Genomic DNA, 20,929 nt, shown 5'->3' on the forward strand with positions numbered 1-20,929 from the left:
GTATTATTGGCCAGCATCCAAAGTAACCAGGTGTGAGGTTTACTCTCCAAACTGGAAGGTGTTTGGTGAAGCGGGAAAAGTGAAAGTTGCTAATGATAGTAATATATGTTAATGTGGGTGGGGGAAGATTCCCAAATGATAAATTTTATGTGCTTGGAATTGCACGTGCAGTTTTGAATTGAGTTACGTCCCAGCTTCTGGGTGTGGCTTTTTATAGCTTGAAGTGTTCCTACACAGCACCCACTTGCTCACGTGCTTGTGGTTACTTGTCCAGTTGGGGCTATGCATGTTAAAGCCTGCTTTAGCAAATACATACTGCAGACTGGATTGAGGCGTATATGTTTTCAGTGTCTCCACCTGTCCACGAACCAGTTTGCCTTGCAGATACATCATAAACTACTTTGAATTGCAAATAGCTGGGCAGAAGTAGTGAAAACAATAGACACCTTTTGCCAGAAAAAAAATTAGTTCATTCGTTCTTTAAGTAAGTAGCTTGCAATTTGCAGCTCCCATTTACTTCAATGTAAATGCAGCCTTTTACATGCTTAACCCTCACTGTAGTCACTGAATGGTCAAACCTGAAGAGCCAGCACTTCAGAGACAATTCATATGGTTGGTGGGGCGCAGCTTCCCTCCCAAGCCTCTGCAGGGATTGCTCTCCTTCTGTGGAGGCTTGGGAAGCAAGCTGCACACCCGCCAGCCATAGGTTGGCAGGGCGCAGCTGGCGGGCATGCAGGGAAAGGGGAGGCTGCCGGCAAGGCCGGCGCCCTGGTGCGACACACCACTAAGCCCTATGGGAATGACGGCTCTGACCGCAACAGTATGACAGTATGTGCTGTGCAGTGTGCAGGCATTTCATGCAAGATTCATGCCCATATCTAGGATGTTCACCCTACATTTTCCTAGAAATGTCATGTGAAATTCTAATGGGTGTTTGCTTCTATTCAGGTCTGTAGCCTTCTTGACATGTTTTAAGTTGCCCTAGTTGTTGCTCTTGTTGTGATTATTTTCTAAAATGATGAATCACATTTCATATGGTGTAGCACTATTTTGCCATTCATGACCTTTCTGTCCATTAACAGTTGGTGAACATTCCAGAGTTGTCAATGGAACGCCACATCAGACCACCCAACAAAAACAAAGGAGAAAAGAGTTGAATCAGCTGCTGTCTGTAAATAGATTTGTAACAAAAGGAATGTTTAGTAATACAGGGATAGTTCTATGATACTCTTTCACCATCTTTTCATTCATCACTAAGAAATTTAGGCACTGCAACTTTGAAAGTGCAGCAAATTGATTTTACAGATAGTTTTCCAGTCATCGTCCAGACGTTCAGGGTTCTGTTCCAACTCTTATTTCCCCCAGAATTGCTGCCATTCATATAATTGTGCTCTAGGAAGAAGATAAGATAGGTAAGAAAATAAGGAAGATAGGTAAGAAAAAATTGCTTTTGGTTACAGAACTGATAGCAGTTTCCGACTTGTACAGCTGGGTTACATATCCAGCGTTCTAGATTTTAGAGTTAAATCCCACAATTAAAAGTCATAAATTCCCATCATGTCACTCTCTTCCCAACTCAGTGTCAATTTGAAAGGAAAAAAAAGTTTTATGTATCATGCATTAGCAATTAGTCACTGAAAATAGTTGTATAAAATACGATGGCATGTTCTGGATCTTCATGTTTATGTGCATAAAAGACCTATAGCACACTTGTATTAAGGAAACACATGTATAAGCTTATAGGCTACAATCCTATACCCTGTACACACTTATCCGGGCTTAAGGCCCATCAAACTCAATATGACATACTTCTGAGTAGGCATTGCATTGTTATTCCTCAGAAATATTAGAGGGCATGACTGAAAGAGGCTTTTGTTGCTAAAACCCATACTACAGAGCTGCTGCTAATGGGGCTGATGTTAGAAAGATGGACCACTGACAAATATATGCACCAGAAAGTATCAGTAAAAATATTTTACTGCCACTTACATTTCTGTGATTGCAGAGCTCTCTCCATACATAGAGGCCATAGTTTATGCTCTACTAGCTAGGGTCAGATCAGTGTTCTACCTATATCTCAACAGCCCCCCCCCCTTTTAACAATGGCCCTGTCAGGGTGATTCAGAGGAAATATGCAGGAAGCAGAGGCATTAAGGAGTGATTCATTTACCTCCTGTTATTCACTCCCACATTCCAGTATTTTGTGAACTGTAGACACCCTGCTTATGAGGATGAGCAGTTTGTAAATGTATTGGCTAGACAATAATGCACCTTATATAAGCCTGGCAAATGTGTGTACATGTGTGTGTTTTAATCTAAGTATAATACAGTGGTACCTCAGGTTACATATGCTTCAGGTTACAGGCACTTCAGGTTACAGACTCCGCTAACCCAGAAATAGTACCTCGGGTTAAGAACTTTGCTTCAGGATGAGAACAGAAATCGCACAATGGCGGCGTGGCGGCAGCAGGAGGCCCCATTAGCTAAAGTGGTGCTTCAGGTTAAGAACAGTTTCAGCTTAAGAACGGACCTCCAGAACGAATTAAGTTCTTAACCCGAGGTACCACTGTATACTTATTTAGAAATATGTTTTACAGGTTAAGTGTCCTTAATATACACTGGTATTTTGCTTTTCAAACATAATCCGTTCTGGAAGACCGTTTGAGTTCTGTTCAAAAATCGAAAACTCAATAGCTGACAGCTAGGCCTCAGGATCTTGCACTCAGCAGATGCTCCGTGGCATGTATGACTTCTGAGGCGTGTTTGAAAACCAAAGCATTTACTTCCAGGTTTACAGCGTTCAAAAACTGAAATGTTTGTCAATGAAGATATACAAAAACCGAGGTACCATTGTATTACAGAGGATGCTTACTTTTCAATCTGTAAGAAATTATTCTGATATGGTGTTCCTTAATTCCAGAATAAGCAAGTAGCACTCGTATTTCTTTTTATCAAGCAATCTTTCCCAAATGTCTTTTCTTTGCTTGGAACTACTTGTATAATGATATAACCTCTTAAAACTCAGGAACTGAACTAATGTTCCTCAGCCGTGCTAACAACCTATTTTTTAGGAGCCTGGTCAATCTATTACCAGACTTCAAAAATACACTCCACACTGGTGGGTTGGCCAGTGTGGGCTGCTGATCGTGATGCTACCATGTTCCATACATGCAGGGCTCTTTTTCAGTCGGAACTCAGTTCCAGCATGTCTCAGGTGGGTGGGTGCCATTGCCATTATAAGAGAACATAGACAGACTACAACGATAGTTTGACAACCAGATTTCGTCATTACTTTTAGCACCAATAGTTGCTCTGTAAATGCTTTCTGCTTCGCAAGAAGAATAAGCTTTAAAATACCCTTGCCTTCTTGCCTTGTTGGAGATGGGCAAGCAGGGTGGTGGAGGCTGCGGCTGAGAGTAGTTTATGACAACAAACTTTCATTGTAGTCCACTGTTCATATTTCCACAACACTGTCATGCTATTATTCGAACATTTCAGAGGTTGAGGAGTAAGTTTATCACTGTTCACAGCGCCACATCCCAGCAATGCCATTGTTCCTATGCTACGTTTTTGGGGTAGGGATGGTGCTGAAAAAAGGCTACTTACAATAACCCTGCAATGTGCCCCCACATTATGATAGTGGTTTGCAACAACTCTGCCACACAGCCACTGCTAATAGCCCCATATTGCTGCTGTTGTCGGCATCCGTCTGCTTTTTTTTTGGGGGGGGGAATGGAGGAGTGTGCCTTCAGGAGTGGTTGGAGACTTACAGTCAGTGCTTTTTTTGGGGGGGGAAACAGGGGTACGCATACCCCTAAACATTTTGTGAATCTTTGTACTTTTGTCCATTTATTTATTTTCTCCAATTTGAACTATACAATGGTGCTTTTCTTGAGTCAAAATGAGAGTATCCCTAATTTTTATTTTAGAAAAAAAGCACTGGTTACAGTGCCTAATGTGGCTGTAGAGACCAATTTGTCTCCAGGCACTGCAATAATCTTTAAGGGATTCCCTTATTGCAGACAGGAGGACTGAGGGAGCAAGGTAGTGGCTTACAGCAACCCTGCAAGATAGCCTTAGGCAGGCATGGCTAAACTTGGCCCTTCAGCTGTTTTGGGACTACAATTACCATCATCCCTGACCACTGGTCCTGTTAGCTAGGGATGATGGGAGTTGTAGTCCCAAAACAGCTGGAGGGCCAAGTTTGGCCACGCCTGCCTTTGGGGGTATCTCCATATTGCACTTTGAGGTGGGTGTTTTGTATTATGACGATATGCATTTTTTTAAAAAAATACAACAACAATAATAATGGTATTTCAAGTGCACTAAATTCAACTAACGGTGTTGCTATGAATGAGTTATCAACGCTCTGCAGCAAGAGTTATCCTGGTTAACTGTCACCGCCACCGCTCCCTCAGTCAAAAGCAGCGGTCAACCAAATGCAGGCGCGGCTGTGCTCCGCTCGCTTCCACGCAGACATATTACGCGGCTACTACATTCTAAATGGAACCGGAAGCCAGGGTGTGTGTGAGTAACGTCCCAACTCTATGGTGTTACTCTAGCCTTTCAGTTTCTATGATTCTCCATTCCACGAAGGAGCAATGGTTGTGGGCGGGGTCTAGATCATGCCCCGCCTTTCCCACCAGCCCATTCTGGAGTCGAAAGTCTTATACTCCTCCTCCTCCACCTCCTCCCTACGCTAATCGATACTCCGTGTAAGGCGCCCGCCTTCGCGGCTTCTGAAAAACTCCCTGGCTCGGGTGCGTTTTTTGTGGCGAGTGTGAGAAGGGATGCCTTTATCCCCAGTTTTTATTTCGGCGAATCGTGGTGGGTTATCTCTCATTTTGTTTCTCTAGAAGGAGAAGCAGCGGAGGAAGTTTTGAGTCGCCGGTTGAACTTGTGCGTCTCATCCCCCGCCCGCGCAAAGGATGAGCAGTCTCTGAGAGGACGAGAACCGCAAAGCCAGCCCCGTCCCTGCGAGCGAACGAGTGAGCGAGAGGCAGCGGGCGGGCCGAAGAAAGTCCGGAGACTTTGGCCGGTAACTTCTAACCCAGCAAGTATCCCGCCCGCTCCCGAGCCGAAGGAGGAGGAGAACGAGGAAAAGGACGAGCGGACTCCCTCCGCCTGGGGAGGATGAAGCAGCCGCCGCCTGCGCCGCGCGCCCGTCGGGCAGCCGCGGGAGAAGCCTGGAGGAGCCCCGGGCGGGCACCGCGCCGCTGAGGGGAGGAAGGGAGCGAACGGGGACCCAGCCCAGGACCCCCCGGCCGGACGACGTCCCTGCGCGCCCCACGGAGAGCGGTTTGTGTCGCTTCAACGCCCTCAACGGACACTTTCTCTCCCACCCCCGTTGCCCCGCTGACACGGGAGTTCCTTGCTCCGCGTGACAGAATTTCACACACACACGAGTCAGTCAGGCAGCGTCTCTCCTCCCCGCCCCACATCTTTCTTTTTTCTCTCTCTCACTTTCTCTCCCCCCCCCCATTTCACTCTCCGCCCCAAATTAGCAAGTCGCAGCGAAGCTTCCGTTTGTACGAGCGGAGTCCCAGCCACAACCCCCTTTCCCCTCCTCCCATTCCTTCTCCTAAAATTTCACCATCGGATTTAACACCCCCCCTCATCCCCGCCCTCCATATTTCTGGAATCCGTTGGCTCGCCTTCCCCGCTCCGTCCCTCCCTCTTCCCCATGGCTGAGCCACCCCCTCCCAACACCTGGATTCGGCCATGCCTCCCCCCCCTACCCCACTGACCCTCTCGCCAGGTTTCCCGAGCCCTCCATGTGCTTAATCTGACCCCCCCCCCCGGCGGCTCTCCCTTGGCGCGGATTCTGGAGGAGAATTTGGCCACCCGACTTCCAAACATTTTTTCCTTCCAGAAACCACAAACACTCCCCTCTTTCTCTTTTCCAAAACATTTTCCTCCTTTGAACCTTGTGGCGTTATGAGGTCTTTTCTTGGATCCCGCTCCCAAGATCCCTGCTGGAAGAGAAGAAGCGGTGTGGCTACTGTTTTCATTCCTTGATCGTGCTGTAAAAAGTTTCTAAACCTTGGAAGGAGATGAAACTCTGGATGTTTTCTTCCCTGTTGGACCTCTCTGGGGATGCGGAATATGTATTGGAGGTGCTGAGATCTTCGTGAAACCTTTCAGTTCCTCAGATTTGCCCGTTGTCTGGAATTACTTTAAAAAAACCCACCACAACCTCTTCAAGACCATTATTGTTGTAACAAGGGGGTTTGGCTGGACTTGGGGGAAAAAACCTTTTGTGAACTAGGACAACTGGATAACAAGAGTAATAGGATGACATCTCTTGTGGATCCCAGGATTAAACAAGCACTGCGGAAAAAGCCATCAGAAAGAACTCAAGAGGTATGTTATTCTGTAAATGTTTCACTTGGTTTCTTTATGCCTAAATGTTGGAGCTGCTTCACATAAGCACTCTAGGCTACTTTTGCTTCCATCTAGGACTGCTCACGGAATTTGGGATTGTATCATCACACGTGACAAAGCATGCATGTTTGTTTTGCAGTGTGGGATACACTGGTAGAAATGCCTATTAGCTGTTCTTTCATGATTGTGACATAAGTATGGGTGAAATACATGTCTATATGTACATTCCTAAGAAGTGACAAACAACATATTTCTTCCACAGGAATACAGTTCATGTAGGAAATAGTTTTGTGTTAAATCATTCCTTATACACACAAATGCAGTGACACACTTTGGGTAATTTTGCAAGAGTTGTAGAAAGGAGAGTTGAATACCCTCCTTTTCACTTTAAAGTCCTTCTGTAGCCTTTTGTGAACTTTAAAGAGCTACAGCGCTTAAGACCATAATCTCTTAGTCTCAGAAACACAGTAATTTAGGCTGCATGATGTTGATGTGTCTCAGTAAAAGTTGAATGATACCTATTTTTCAAACATAGTTCTTCAAGATTAAAATGGGTATCTAGACACCTAGTTTAAAATACTTTTGTATCCCCATATAAATTGTTCACAAAGCATGTGTGTAGAAATTTGCAAATCTAATGTGTACTTGTACACATGTCTGCTCAGAAGTGTCCCATTGAGTTTAATGGGACTTATTCCTAGGGTAGTGGATATTGGGTTGCAGTGTAGTTATGCTTAAGCACTGATGTGGTAATTAAAACTCTTAACCTGTAACCAGTAATACTTGGGGTTTAATGTAAATTATGCAAGGCCATTGTTGTTAGGCTGTTGTATTTTATTCTCAGCCTGGGAATGTTTTTGTTAAAAGTTCTGAATGGAGTCTTTTGAATCATGCTTGCTGTGATTATATGTGGTTGAGAGAGGGGGGCACTATGGGAAGATAACCATGCTACAGTTGGCTCTTTTTGAGACAGGGAAGCATCTGTTCTCTGTTGCTACTTCGGTTAGCAAAGAATCCTGGAACGAGAGCCTTCTAGAAAATGTGTTGAAATAGGACATAGAAAATAGTCATTGCCAGTAATCTTAATCAATCTCATGTGCATTTCTCACTATTTTGTCTTTCTATAATACTTTGACATTCAGATCTAAGAAACTAGGTTTCACATTACTTCATTTTATGTTTCCTCAACTAGCTTTTTTTGGAGACCATTCTTGGAAGAATCATTGATTGTAGGGTAGACTGGTTGTTGTTGTTTTTTAAATTGTTCTGGTTTTTAATTTTGTACTTATCCCTGGTTTGCCATCCTTCAGTTGTATCCACTTCCTGATAAATGCACTTGGATCCCAGTGGATATTTAACTAATTGATGGTAAATGCTTCTTTCCCAATTCAGTTGAAGAATAGTCAGGATTAAGAAGAATAATCTTTAATTTCTATCCAGTATGTGTATATGAGGTTCTGAGCACGTTTCTTTACCTGTTTCTTGTTACCTTTTAAAGGGATGAGATGGAAATTGAGCTAACCATATTTGGATAGTAGCAACAGATGCAACAGGATTCATATTAATCCAGTACTTCTGATGCTAGTGTTGTTTAGTTTCTTGCTGATTATTTGAGCATTCAGCAGTCAAGTTACAGAGATTGCCATTCAACCCCCCCTTTTTTTTAAAAAGAAAGTTTATAACCAAAACAGAAAACCCAAAGGCTATATCTGTCTAAAATGGTGTTAACTGACTGAAGAGACCTGCTAGAAATAAAGAAGCTTGCACTGTTCCATAAAAGATAAGCAAAAGATGTTTGCAGATATCAGGGTGTGTGTGTGTGTGAATGTGAACCTTGGGGTCACTAACTACTTTTGGGTAGTTTGTGGAACATATGCATTGTTAAATCAAAACTTAGATCACTAAAACTCTGTATTTAGGTAAGTGGTAACTTGAAGCTAGAAACAGTTCAGGTACTTAAGTGCTAAAATGTAGTGGTGGTATAAAATGATAAATCTATATATTCTTCCGTTCAGGTCTGTGTTGGAATAATTAAAATAATTCCAATGCAAAGTGATAACTTCACATATGTAAACTTGTTGGTGATAATCAAAATTCAGTCATTTTTCAGTCATTTCTTCCTCGGTGCTGATTGACCTGAAAGGAATTTCAGGCTTGGTTTTATGTAGGCTGATAACAAGAACTGTTGTATTTGCTGCTTTTAGACAAATAAAATCAATGGTGTACTGCCAAATGTCAAAAGATTTAGTAAATAAAAGTTCCTTCAGCATCTTCTGTTCAAGTTTCCTTATTCAATATGTCCCTCAACTAGGCAATAAGCTACCACATACCTGTGGAAATGAAAATATGCTACATATATAGTAGTGACTCTTCTCTTATAGAGCTTTCCTTTTGTGAATATAGAAGTACACCAGTGCAGTGAATATCAAAATAGTGAATATCTAAATAGAGTCCAACATCTGACAGAGAGAAATACTTGGTCTCTTATCTCTTCCAAAATGGTGCCATCCAGATGTTGTGGACTGCAATTTGGCCCCAGCCAGTAGACAGAGATGATGGGATTGTAGTTGAACAATATCTGGAGGACACACTATTGACTCATCCTGGTTTAGGGGAACAAGCCAGGATTGTAAACCATGACTTGAAGTTGGCTTGCTCTATTATTGTTTTACACACACACACACACACACACACACGTATCTCGGGTTACATATACTTCAGGTTACAGACTCCGCTAACCCAGAAATAGTGTTTCAGGTTAAGAACTTTGCTTCAGGATGAGAACAGAAATCGTGCTCCGGCAGCGCGGCAGCAGCAGGAGGCCCCATTAGCTAAAGTGGTCTTCAGGTTAAGAACAGTTTCAGGTTAAGTACGGACCTCCGGAACGAATTAAGTACTTAACCCGAGGTACCACTGTGTGTGTGTGTGTGTGTGTGTGTGTGTGTGTGTGTATATATGTGTGTGTGTGTGTGTGTGTGTGTGTGTGTAAATACAGCATGGTTTAGGTCAGGCACACCCAAACTTGGCCCACCAGCTGTTTTGGGACTGCAATTCCCATCATCACTGACCACTGATCCTGTTAGCTAGGGATGATGGGAGTTGTAGTCCCAAAACAGCTGGAGTTTGGGGATGCCTGGTTTAGGGTGATTATAGTTTCTCCAGGTTCAGTCATAATAATTAACTTTCTTTGGTTTAAAATAGAAGCAAAAGTTTTCTATCTCATATTGCAGCAGCAATTAAACAAGCTACTGGTACTTTGAAAAGAAAGTGGAAGCAAAATCTTCTGAACTCCTCCTAGTTGAGTGGGAAGGGTCTGGGGAATGTGTGAGCCCAAAGCTCACTGCAACTCCTTCTAGCTTGTTTGTGTTGCACTTGGTTTAGTGTGATGTGGAAATGATTTAGTGTTGGATGAATGATCCTCTGGCTCATGGATTTCCCTTTTTCTCTCTGTTATGACTGCAATGATGCAATGGGCAGCTTTTACTTCCATTTTAAACTTCTTGCAGTTACGGTACTTGTTACATCTAAACCCCAACAAGCCATAGTTGGTCTTAACCATGGCTTATTCAAACAAGCCAACTTTAAACTGTGTTCTATGATTCTGGTTGTTTCTGTAAACCATAGTTAAATATTAGCCACATATACAGCAATAAACCACAGTTAGTTGAAGACTGCAGCTACACTGAGGGAAGAGAAGGAAAACATACGTATTTAATGTTATACAAAGGCCCATAAGCTTTTATTATATGGGCTATATATGAGTGGCTTAGATCCAAATAAACACATAGGCAGTTTTCTACTCCTAAGAAGATTTGGGCTTGTGTTTCTCAAATAGAAGTCCTCATGGAAAACCTCTTTTGAAACTGGTGAAAAAAGGAAATGGGAGTCTGCCATTCAAATAAAAAAAGGAAGATTCTTTGGGGTGTGCTTAGTTCCTTAGTTTGAGGTTTGGTCTTTGAATCTTGGCCAGTACACAGACCTTAGTGCTATCATGCAAAATGGAAGCAAATAATTTCTTTAAAAAGAAAATGCTTAGAAAATAAGCATTCTTAGCAATAAAATTTGATATTTAGTTAAAACTGTGATCTCTTTGATAGTATATTGTAATTCTGTGTATAGTTTGCCTGGAATAAGAGAACTGAATTGGTAGTGCATGCTTCTGAGGTCAAACTAACATTAATATTTGAAAGATGGTTAGCTGGCCTTCAACAGTTACATTTAACAAGATGGGTATGGCACTGCGCTTTGACACATAACAAGCCTTTCTCCCAACTTTGAAGTTGTAAAGGTGGGTAAGGATTGTCTTGACAGCTTTGTTGTGATCTGTGTCCCTTCACCAGCTCTGAGGTTGGGTGGAAGAGTGTGTTGATTTGGCAGCTATTTGGTCACTGGCCTGGCCCAGCAGGGCTCTTCTCATGTTTCTCTTATGGTTGGAGTTGTAGTCCAGCAACTTTGGGAGGACACTATGTGAGCTACCTCTGCCCTTCAGCATTATGTGGTTGATAGGTGGGAAACTGGCACATTAAAAAACAAGCCAGATAAATAGGTAGATACCTTGACAAGTTTTACCACTGTTATAACTTCAAATAATAACAGATTGTGTAATAATAGGAATAATATCTGTGGCATTTCAGTTATCCCTTTTGTAATTATGTAGTTAGGAATTTTATTTGTAATAACTGTCATAAAATCTATTGGGTAAATTAAACACATTCATGCATAGGTCTCTACCCAAATTAAGGTGATAATTATCAGTGATAGATGCATTACTATTAGAAGCACTGCTGTTGATATAAGTTAACCTTGCTTTAACCTATTAAAATAGAAACTATTATGATTGTTTAGTCTACTTTAGGGTTTAATGTGTGATACTAAAATTCATCTAGGTGTTACATATTATTATTTTTTCTTCAGGAGTAAGTTCTTGTTTTTCTGGTAGAGTTCCAATTCTTAACTGTGCAATATGCAAAACATATATGCTAACATGTTGGCTCATGTTTAAAGAGATGGAAAACTTCATGAATGTGTGTGAAATTACCACGAGAGTGATATTTATCTTTAAAATATCATTGGAGCATTTTTGGGGGGATGGGGGTAATAGTAGATAAGTTCTTAAACTAATGAAGGCCTATATGTCCCTATTTGAGGTGCTTTGAAGTGCCTACCTTGTAATCTTGGCAAATTTTTGGGCTACTTAAGACAATGTTTTATTGCTTGAGGCCAATTTTGTAGGAAATCTTTTGAAATATTTTTATTCATAAAGTACACTTGCAGCATGGAAAGCAGGGCCTGAAATTACCTGCAACTTCGCTGTATTTCACTAAAATATGAAAACAGGTCTAATGGCAGGTAACATTGGGGCTACCGGTATTTTTGGCTCAGTTTTATGCAGATAATACACATTTAATATAATGATTGATAACATATTTTTTACAATACAAATATATTAACAGTATTCAAAATGGTGTAGGAGATTTATTTATTCTGTGAGGGCAGAGGATCAGGTTGTGATCCTCTACACACTTACCCTGGAGTAAGTCCTATTAAACTTAATATGGCTTATATTTGTGGATGAATAGATTTGTGCTGTAAGAGACATGGACAGCAATCCTAACTATGCTTATTAGGGAGTGAGTTCTGTATAGTAAAGGTAAAGGGACCCCTGACCATTAGGTCCAGTCGTGACCGACTCTGGGGTTGCGGCGCTCATCTCGCTTTATTGGCCGAGAGAGCCGGCATTTGTCCGCAGACAGCATGACTAAGCCGCTTCTGGCGAACCAGAGCAGCGCACGGAAACGCCGTTTACCTTCCCACCGGAGCAGTACCTATTTATCTACTTGCACTTTGACGTGCTTTCAAACTGCTAGGTTGGCAGGAGCAGGGACCGAACAATGGGAGCTCACCCAGTTGCGGGGATTCGAACCGCCGACCTTCTGATCGGCAAGTCCTAGGCTCTGTGGTTTAACCCACAGCGCCACCCGCGTCCCGAGTTCTGTATATCTCAGAGTAAATATGGCTAGTATTGCACTGTTAGATTCCCCTGTCTGCAGGGTACACCAAATGTAGATGTAGAGGAGAGGCTCTTTCATCACTGTTGGCATTGATAATGCTGATCATATAATACTAACTGTGAGGAAGAACTAGAATCTAGACCCCCTCCATACACACAATCTGCCTTTTTACACTTTTTCATTAATTTGTATTATAGTAGAGTACCTTCTACCCTTGTTGACAAGATATGTGCTACTACTTGAGCATGGTGAAGTTGTAAAAGTAGTACGTAATTTGGCACTGGGACTGATTGAATGAAAATTAACAAAAAATGCATGCAGATTTACAATTAACTTTGGTGTATTATGACTAATGTTTATTAAGAAGTTGTCCAGAAAAAAATAGAATGTTAAGTATTTATTATTCATCCTTATTTTCCTTCGCAACAGAAAAGCATCAGTGGGTACTCACTTCTTCAACTTTGTTGTGATGAGTTTCGAGGTTTGGATTTTCTGATACAGAACTCTGGAAAAGTAGTGGGATGCATTTCTCTTTATTTACAACAAACCAAATTGAAAACAAACACGGGGCTGTATTCAGCTAAACAGTTGTGCCAGCAGGAGCCAGTGCAACAAATCCTGGTAGTGCAATGAGGCTTCCTCTTGTGTGTTCCCCGCACTTCCCAATTCAGATCTGAGGGGTCGGGACAGCCCCCTCAAATAACACACAGGGAGAGGAGAGGGGAGATGGAGAGGACTATCATAATAGTGCAACATTGAATTCTTCCCACTGTTTGCTACTTTCTTCTAAAAATATGTAATTTTATTTTACTATTTCAAATAATACTGTATACAGTAGATGATAATGGGGAACATAAATACATGTCAGCTAGGCTTTCTCTTTTGGAGCACACTGTGTTTGAAATTACTTTTCTGTTGCAAAAAAACAGAGTTGCAGCTTTTCTGATTTTTGGAAATTATTTTGTCACATCCTGTTAAAATACCTTTTTGGTGGATTATTGCATGGTTCTTTCTTTTGAAGGACTAATCCCTCTTTCTCCCATTATTTAAAATCATGGAAGACTACTAACAAAGTTGCTCTGGCTGCAACTGTTGTTTTCTGTTTATGCCATTATTATGAATTCTCCTTTAATATACAAAGTGTACCACGCACCCAGATTCCCTAGTGATGAACACTGTAAAAAAGGCTGTAATAAAATTCTTGCTGACAGCATAACAAAAGGCCTGTTGTGCTGTTGCACAGCTGAGCCAAACAGAGGAAAACATCTGCTTCTTGTTTCCAGAAATAACTGGTATTTTGAAGTAGAGGTTTTTTTTCATGGGTCCAATAACTTCCATGCTTAAATCTTTTAGGTGCACTAAGGAGTTAGTCTTAGCTAATTGTTTCCCTCCATGACCTATATTAATTAAGCAACTTTTATAATTTACTTTTAAAATAAATCATCTGTTATTTCCAGGAAAACCTATCTCCCCAAATAGTTTTGAGCATTTACAAATGTGTGGTTAAAAATCAATGTGAAAATGTGTTCAGTTGAATTTTGGCTTCCTTTAATATAAAAGTTTTTTCTTCTGAAGTGTGAGGTAGGGATAATGGTATATTTTATCACTTGTATCCTGTTTTGTTTGTGACAAATCCTGTGTTAGGGCTTCCCGTTCTAGAGGCCATAAAAGTCAGCTGGCAAATTTGAGCCAGTGAGTCAGGATGTCCTGAATTATAGGGCACATCCCTTGGAAGACTTTCCTTTGCATAACTTCATGACGGATGTTTTGGGTTCTATATGTATTTGTACATTTCAGTAGCTATCGTGAACCTATTTTCTATATGGAATATATGCTTATAATGGAGCTTTGCTATCCTTCATCCCATATGTCATGAAAAAGAAAGCTTTAAAATCAAAGATGCTTTAATGATTACACTTCCCTGTGTTATGAAGGTAATAGTCTTGATGGAGCTATTTGATACCTGTCTACATAGATAAAGCAATCTTTAGGATGCATCATTTGCTCAGTAGGTCAGCGAATGGCTAATGGGGAGTGAGGTGTTGACCAGTTATAGCATAGCTTAGTGACAAACATTGTCATCGTATTATGACAATAAGTGATTGTTAAAGTAAGAGAAGCTCTGCTTCTGCCTATAATACTGTATATTGAATAACTGACTCAAAGGCACTGTATACTTCCCAGAGAAACAGGGACTTTATAACAAGTAGAACTGATTTTCACCCCTCCCCGTACTGAAATAATTAGACTGTGGGCTGGTAGTTGTCTATAAGCACATAGTTTTGTGCTTAGTGTGGTAGGAACTGTCAAATGGTCCACTTCTGAAATTCTCGGCTTTTGATTTAAAAGAAATATAACTTTGGTTTTGAAAGCACATTTTAGTCCTCATTATTGTATTCAATTGTGTCTCCAATTGGGTAGTATTTACATAAGGGTTTGGTATTCAAGGCTGAAATTTGTTGACTTCCATTTATCCCTTCATTTGTGAAGAGTGCCCTGTTACATTATTGTAATAAATAAAAGCCATCATGTATATATTTTTGGTCACTCTCTCTTTTGTGGGTAGATAGCTTTGAATATACCATGCCAACTGAGGGTGAGTTCTTAGGATCAGAAGGAGGGGGTTCCTGGTGGCTCATTTTCTGCACATCACAGCATAGGACTGGACTCAGGCCTCTTTCTGACATTACCTTTGTGAGAGAACAGCAAAAGCGCTTTCAATTCAAAAGTAATTAGCAGGGTTTTCTTAGCTGTGGCAGTGGTACTGTAGAATGTTTACCCAAGCTGGTAGGCTTTTATTCTGATAGCCCTGTGGGAATTGACGGTGTAATATGATTTTAGTTTTGTGACTGATTTTAAAAAAATAATTTGGAATTCTAACGTTTACTATTTTCCTTTTTTTTTTTTTTTACTAACTGTACTTGAATGAGCGCTTATTATCCACATCTGCAGGAAAGTGAGATACAGATTAAATGTAGAAGATGTTGAACACTGCACTTGCCTTCTTACAGCACAGTTAAAAAAATACTTTAATTCCATATTTCTTAATACCCCACTGTCTTTTTCTCAGGCAATTTATTAAATTAGGTATCTCTTGCTATGAGGCTGATGGGTAGGGTAGGTTTGTAGTTCAGAGTCTTTAACTGGAAAAAGTAACTTGTGTTCCAGTCAAAACCTGATTAGTGGGTATTGAGTATCTTTAGAGAAGCTTTTAGAATTATCCTTCAGGATTTTTTTAAGGATGTAAGGGATGAAAATAAAATCATTTTTCTTATCTTTTATGGAAGGTTTTGTGAATCTGTGCTATAAACAAAATAGCTGTTTTCAAATATCTGTTGGTGAAGGTTAGGTGGTTTTTAATAAACAATATTCCACTTTTATATGTAGGGAACACAACACAGTACTATAACTGATAATTGGAGCTGGGCTCATTTTACGTATACATCCTTGTACCTAAAAACTAGTTTTTGCAAGAACCAGCTTGTTAGGCTGGTTAGACCCATCAGCACTTCTGAAAAAGTCATGAGAGAGTTCTTATTACAATGAAACAGCATTACCAGTTTAGAAAAAGAAATAATAGATTTTGGTGGTCTGTAGAAAATCACACATAAACTGGGATAGAATTTAGGCCTTTTATGAGGGAATCTGGATTTATTAACATTATGCCAGTGCTGTGCTAACCAGCTGCCTAAATCTAAGGTGGTACTGGGGAAGCACTTGTGAGCTGCCCTGACAAAGCTGTTTTTTCCTTCTTAAAGTGAAAGTAGTAGTAGGCTGTTGAGAATGGAAATACATGTAATTTAGGGCATGGGTAGGCAAACTAAGGCCCGGGGGCCGGATCCCGCCCAATCGCCTTCTAAATCCAGCCCGTGGGTGGTCCAGGAACCAGCGTGTTTTTACATGAGTAGACTGTGTCCTTTTATTTAAAATGCATCTCTGGGTTATTTGTGGGGCATAGGAATTTGTTAATTTTTCTTCTTCAAAATATAGTCCGGCCCCCACACAAAGTTTGAGGGACAGTGGACCGGCCCCCTGCTGAAAAAGTTTGTTGAACCCTGGTTTAGGGCTTCATTCTATGGAACAGACTGGATTAAGACCACAATCTCAGCCAGAAAGTACACATGTGCCTCTCATCATAGGTTTCAGTTTAAAATTCTCTGGATAGCATTCTGAACAAAATGCTTTCTTCCAATTAAGGTGATCAATTTAAAGCAGTAAATCTGCTTAAGACATGCAAAATACTTGGAACTTCTGTAGTACATAACACATAATTAGTAAACAATTTAGCTTGCTTCAGAAATCAAGAACAGGCTGTATGAAAAAACTGCCACCAGTGCCCCACTTTAAACATTTGTTGCCAAGTGGTTCTTCTGTTTGTTCTCAATGTTTGCATTGTAAAAATATTGTTTTTTATTGTTGTTACTATGGTTTGGTTAGATACCATAATTTTTGGTCCAAAGGTCCCAAAGAGATTCAGACCTCTTGTAGATTGCCATGTCAACATGACAAACTACACACACTTTACAAAAGTCATGTAGAAAATATCACATTTGGTAATGGCCCGAACTCATATTGGGAAATTGGAGGCATTATGTTATGCCAAATTGATTAAAACAGAATTGGTAATAGGATGGATGGGTGAGGCCCACCTGGTTATTCTGCATCAAGAGGTATTGCTGTGACAACCAGTGAGACTGCTTACTCTGCAGTGGCACCCTGCCTATGGAACACCCCCCTCCCCGAGATATATGAATGACATTGACTCAGAGTTTGGCATCAGTTGAAAACTCTCTTAGTCCAGCAGGCTTTTATTGGGACTTAATCACAGTAGTGTTTTTTTAAATAAAAACATTACTGATGTGGTTTGACTGTGGCTTTTACCTGCATCCTACATCCTGACTCCAAAAGATGGATGCAACTGCAGTAGATAAGGCCTAGTGCAATCCCAAGCTTATTGCTTAAAGGAAGCAAGTTTTCAGCATGTCTTTAGGTTATCAATTACTGGGTTTTTTAAAAGCAAAATTAAAGCAGAATTTTGTGCCTGTTTTATATTCCTTAATAAATTGCTAGTCTAAATCTGATTTCTAAGTGAAAAACATTTTGCAGGTTTCTCTGGATGACTTTAATCTATGTAATCAATGAATACTAAATATTTTGTACATCCAAGGGGCTTACTAGGAGCCCTTTGCAACTATGCAGAACTTGTGGTAGTACAAGAAGAGCAGTTTGCTTTCTTAGAGTAGTTATGACCAGGGTCCTGAAGTGCTGAAGTAAACTTATTTTCATAGCTTTCAATGTGGTTACTACATTTCCAGCAAAAAAAATTTAAGAACTATTTTTAGAAGTGGGCCTCAGCAGGAAGTAAAGGAAATCAGATAGGTTCCAGCCTCTCCAAATTAAGCAAAGGGGAAGTAAACACTTAAAAACATTATATTCTTTCTGATTTTTCATACAGTCCTAAAATATTTTTTGCCTCTAAATCGTGTTGAATTGTTTTGGAATGTACATGCTCTTTTATCTAGTTGAAATGATACACCAGCATCATTTAGATTGCTAATAGATTAGAGCCACACACCCCACCTTCTATAACCAGAAATTCCCTCTTCCTCCACCTGAGGACTGTAGTGCTGGCATCCTCTCAGTCTTGCTGATGCCAGTGTGCTAGTAAACATTGGAAACAGATGTCCTTCCACTTTTAACACCTGCAAATGGTCTTGCGAAGCAGCCTCTCCCTTCAAATCCTCTTCCTCTGGTTTACCTTTAGTTGAAGGTTCCCCACAGCTGCCTGGCTTGAGTGGAAGTTACCATCAAAATGGGTTGAATGCCCTTTTGGAATCTTGTTTCCTTTCATTGTTTGTAGACCAAGAGTATTTTGATAAAGGTTCCTTTTGGATATAACCTGGATATACAGCATCTTCAAATTTTCTGAAGGACCGACTAAGTTATGTCAGTTTTCGAGCATCACACTAGTTCTTCTGAGCCCTAAGGTCTATAATGACCAGGGACAATCAAAGCAGAGTCTTTAAGCCATATCCACCCTCCCAACTCGAAAAACCTTATCCTGGGCTTCTCTTCTTAAAAAATTATGCTAGGTAAATTCCCACACAGCAGCATAGGCTGAAGGCCATGGACAAAACCTAGGGCTGGATATGCCCTATATTTTACACCTGGTATATAGTAGCAACAGCATGTAATTATACTGTACAGTATCTGTAAAACCTGCTAGTGGGAGATGCCAAAGGCTATACAGTACCGTGTTTCTGTATGCATGTTTAGGATTAAATACTGTAAGATCTTAACAATTACTATTTTACAGTATATTTAAATGTTCAGCAGTTTGCTGAGAAGTTTTCTGTCATTAAGTTTTAGCTAAGACTCAAATCATCCTGTCAGAATAAGGGCTGCAATTAGTGAAAAGAGTGAGAATCTTCTCTCTGTGAGGATTCAGATGCAGTATCAAATCATGGTGTGCAGTGTACATGAACAAGAAGTGAGAAACATCTGATCTTTCCCTCTACCCTCCATTCCATATGATCTTGGTTGAGAAAAGACAACATTTGTCATTTTGTCAAACCATGGTTTGCACACAACCGGAACAATTGCAAATGATGGAAGTAAATACTCAAAGGACTGCTTGGCATTCTTCAGGAAGAAGCTGGGCAGTCAGTTTTTGTGGATATGCTAGCTCTGGATATCCTCAGTCTTCATGCTTCTGTGAAAGGGGAGGAATTGTGGGTGAAAGAAATGAGGAAGCATTTTAGCCTGAGGTTCCTCACTATTGATATGAAGAATGTTCTCTGCATATATGTTTATGTATAATATGTGTGAATGCATTTTTATTGTATACTACAATGTGCTTTCATATGTTAAAACTAGTCATAGAAGTTGGCACTTGCATATAGCTGAGATCCAAATGTGGAGATGCTCAGCAACTTGGAGGCTTTTGATTAATATTTATGTAAGAATCCATGTGTTGAATTTGTGTATAGTGAATTAACTAATTTATTCATTTTACCTTTTTGACTTTTCCCCTCCCCCCTGATCTCTTGTCTCAGGCAAAGTTCAGCATCCTTCATTAGTACATGAGTTTAACCAGCTCCAATGTGGAGCCTTAATTCTTTTAAAAGGTTCAGCAGACCATATTTGATTTCAGAGTGGGATATCTCATAACCCTTACAGAGCAATATAGAAGATTTGTCACCTATGAACTTTGAAACTGAAAACATAGCACATAACTGGGTAAGGTGGAAGGAGCTGTTGGAGCTTATCTTTACAAGATAAGAAGGGGATGCATTATTGCTGTTAATAAAGTGTCATCAATGTGCATGATAAAAGTTTATCAATATATCTGGCAAAAAATCAGGAATATAGGCAGGGCATGGAATCTAGTGGCAAGTGTGCCTCCTGTAATAAATTGAAGCTGAATCTCAAGAAGATGGAAGTTCTGTGGGTTGGTGGTTCTAGGGTGTGAGAATTACCATAAGCAGATGCCGTGTTGTGGATGGGGTTATACTTCTCTTGAAAGAGCAGGTTCCTAAGATATATTATAGCAGAGGAAAACATCCCAGGCAATAAACTAGGAAGTACAGAATCCTCCTACGATAAATCTCAAAAGAAATAAAGGAAAAACTCAATCTGCAGGACAGTGTAATACTATAAAGACTTCTAGTTATCTAGAACATATGAGATATCTCAAGAACTAATAGAAATGCTTGCTGCTAACTGTCAAAAATGTGGATATGATGCAACAAAGAGATAAGGATGCAGTTGAGAATTTTGCCACACAGACTGTACTAAAACATTCTGGAGGCTTGCAGATGTACACCGTAGCATGCAAAGGGAGAGCTGTGTCAGACGCCAGCAGTAGGAAAAATATGCATGAATTGCCACAAAGTAAATCAATTTTCATGAGCTTGCTGTCTAATTTGACAAAGGAGCAGAGGAAGTACAGTGAACATATGCAAGACAACAACAACAAAAAAAAGATTTCACAATAATGATACAAGAATGTTCTCAGTCTTCAATTCATGGGAAAGAATGGGGGCCTGTGTTACATAGGGACTTAAGGAAACACCAATAAAATTCATGATTGACATTGAAGCACAACTGCATCCATGGGAGAGAACACAGGAGTTACAGCTTAGGGCACAAACTGATATGTGAATCTACAAAAACTAGTACAGTAGAATGAAAGTGGGGGTGGGGATATCACCCTCTTTGGAGTGCAGTGTTTAGTGCTGATAACAATGAAAAATGGCAAAATCCAGTTTTTAACGTGGTAAAGTTCCAACAGTCACTAAACCCAATAATAACCACAATGACTGTACAATCTACAGGAACTCAAAAGGGAATCTTCAGCTAACTTGAGGGCATGGGATGTACACCAGGATGCTACAGGGTCAAGCTAGTTGCAAATACAGTGCTTGTTGTGAATGTCACATACAACTGGTACCAAGCCAAAAGTCAGTATGAGCTTCTGTGTATGGAGACGGTTGAAGAATCTTCAGAATGAGTTTGTTTTGTGGTTGCAGTAG

At 40.4% G+C, this 20,929-nt stretch overlaps 1 protein-coding gene across 5 annotated transcripts in view; it reads left to right on the plus strand.

The window, feature by feature from the left end:
• The first annotated feature begins 4,703 nt into the window (after positions 1-4,703).
• RAPGEF6 (Rap guanine nucleotide exchange factor 6) overlaps positions 4,704-20,929 on the plus strand; it is a 143,373-nt gene continuing 127,147 nt past the window's right edge. For all 5 annotated transcript variants that reach the window (XM_053376782.1, XM_053376786.1, XM_053376784.1 and 2 more), the window contains exon 1: positions 4,704-6,363. In XM_053376782.1, the coding sequence (XP_053232757.1) occupies positions 6,295-6,363 (69 nt within the window). In that variant the 5' untranslated portion in view covers positions 4,704-6,294. The remainder of the gene's footprint in view (positions 6,364-20,929) is intronic.

The sequence above is a fragment of the Podarcis raffonei genome, chromosome 2, assembly GCF_027172205.1.
Source record: "Podarcis raffonei isolate rPodRaf1 chromosome 2, rPodRaf1.pri, whole genome shotgun sequence".
In the NCBI taxonomy this organism is placed as follows: domain Eukaryota; kingdom Metazoa; phylum Chordata; class Lepidosauria; order Squamata; family Lacertidae; genus Podarcis; species Podarcis raffonei.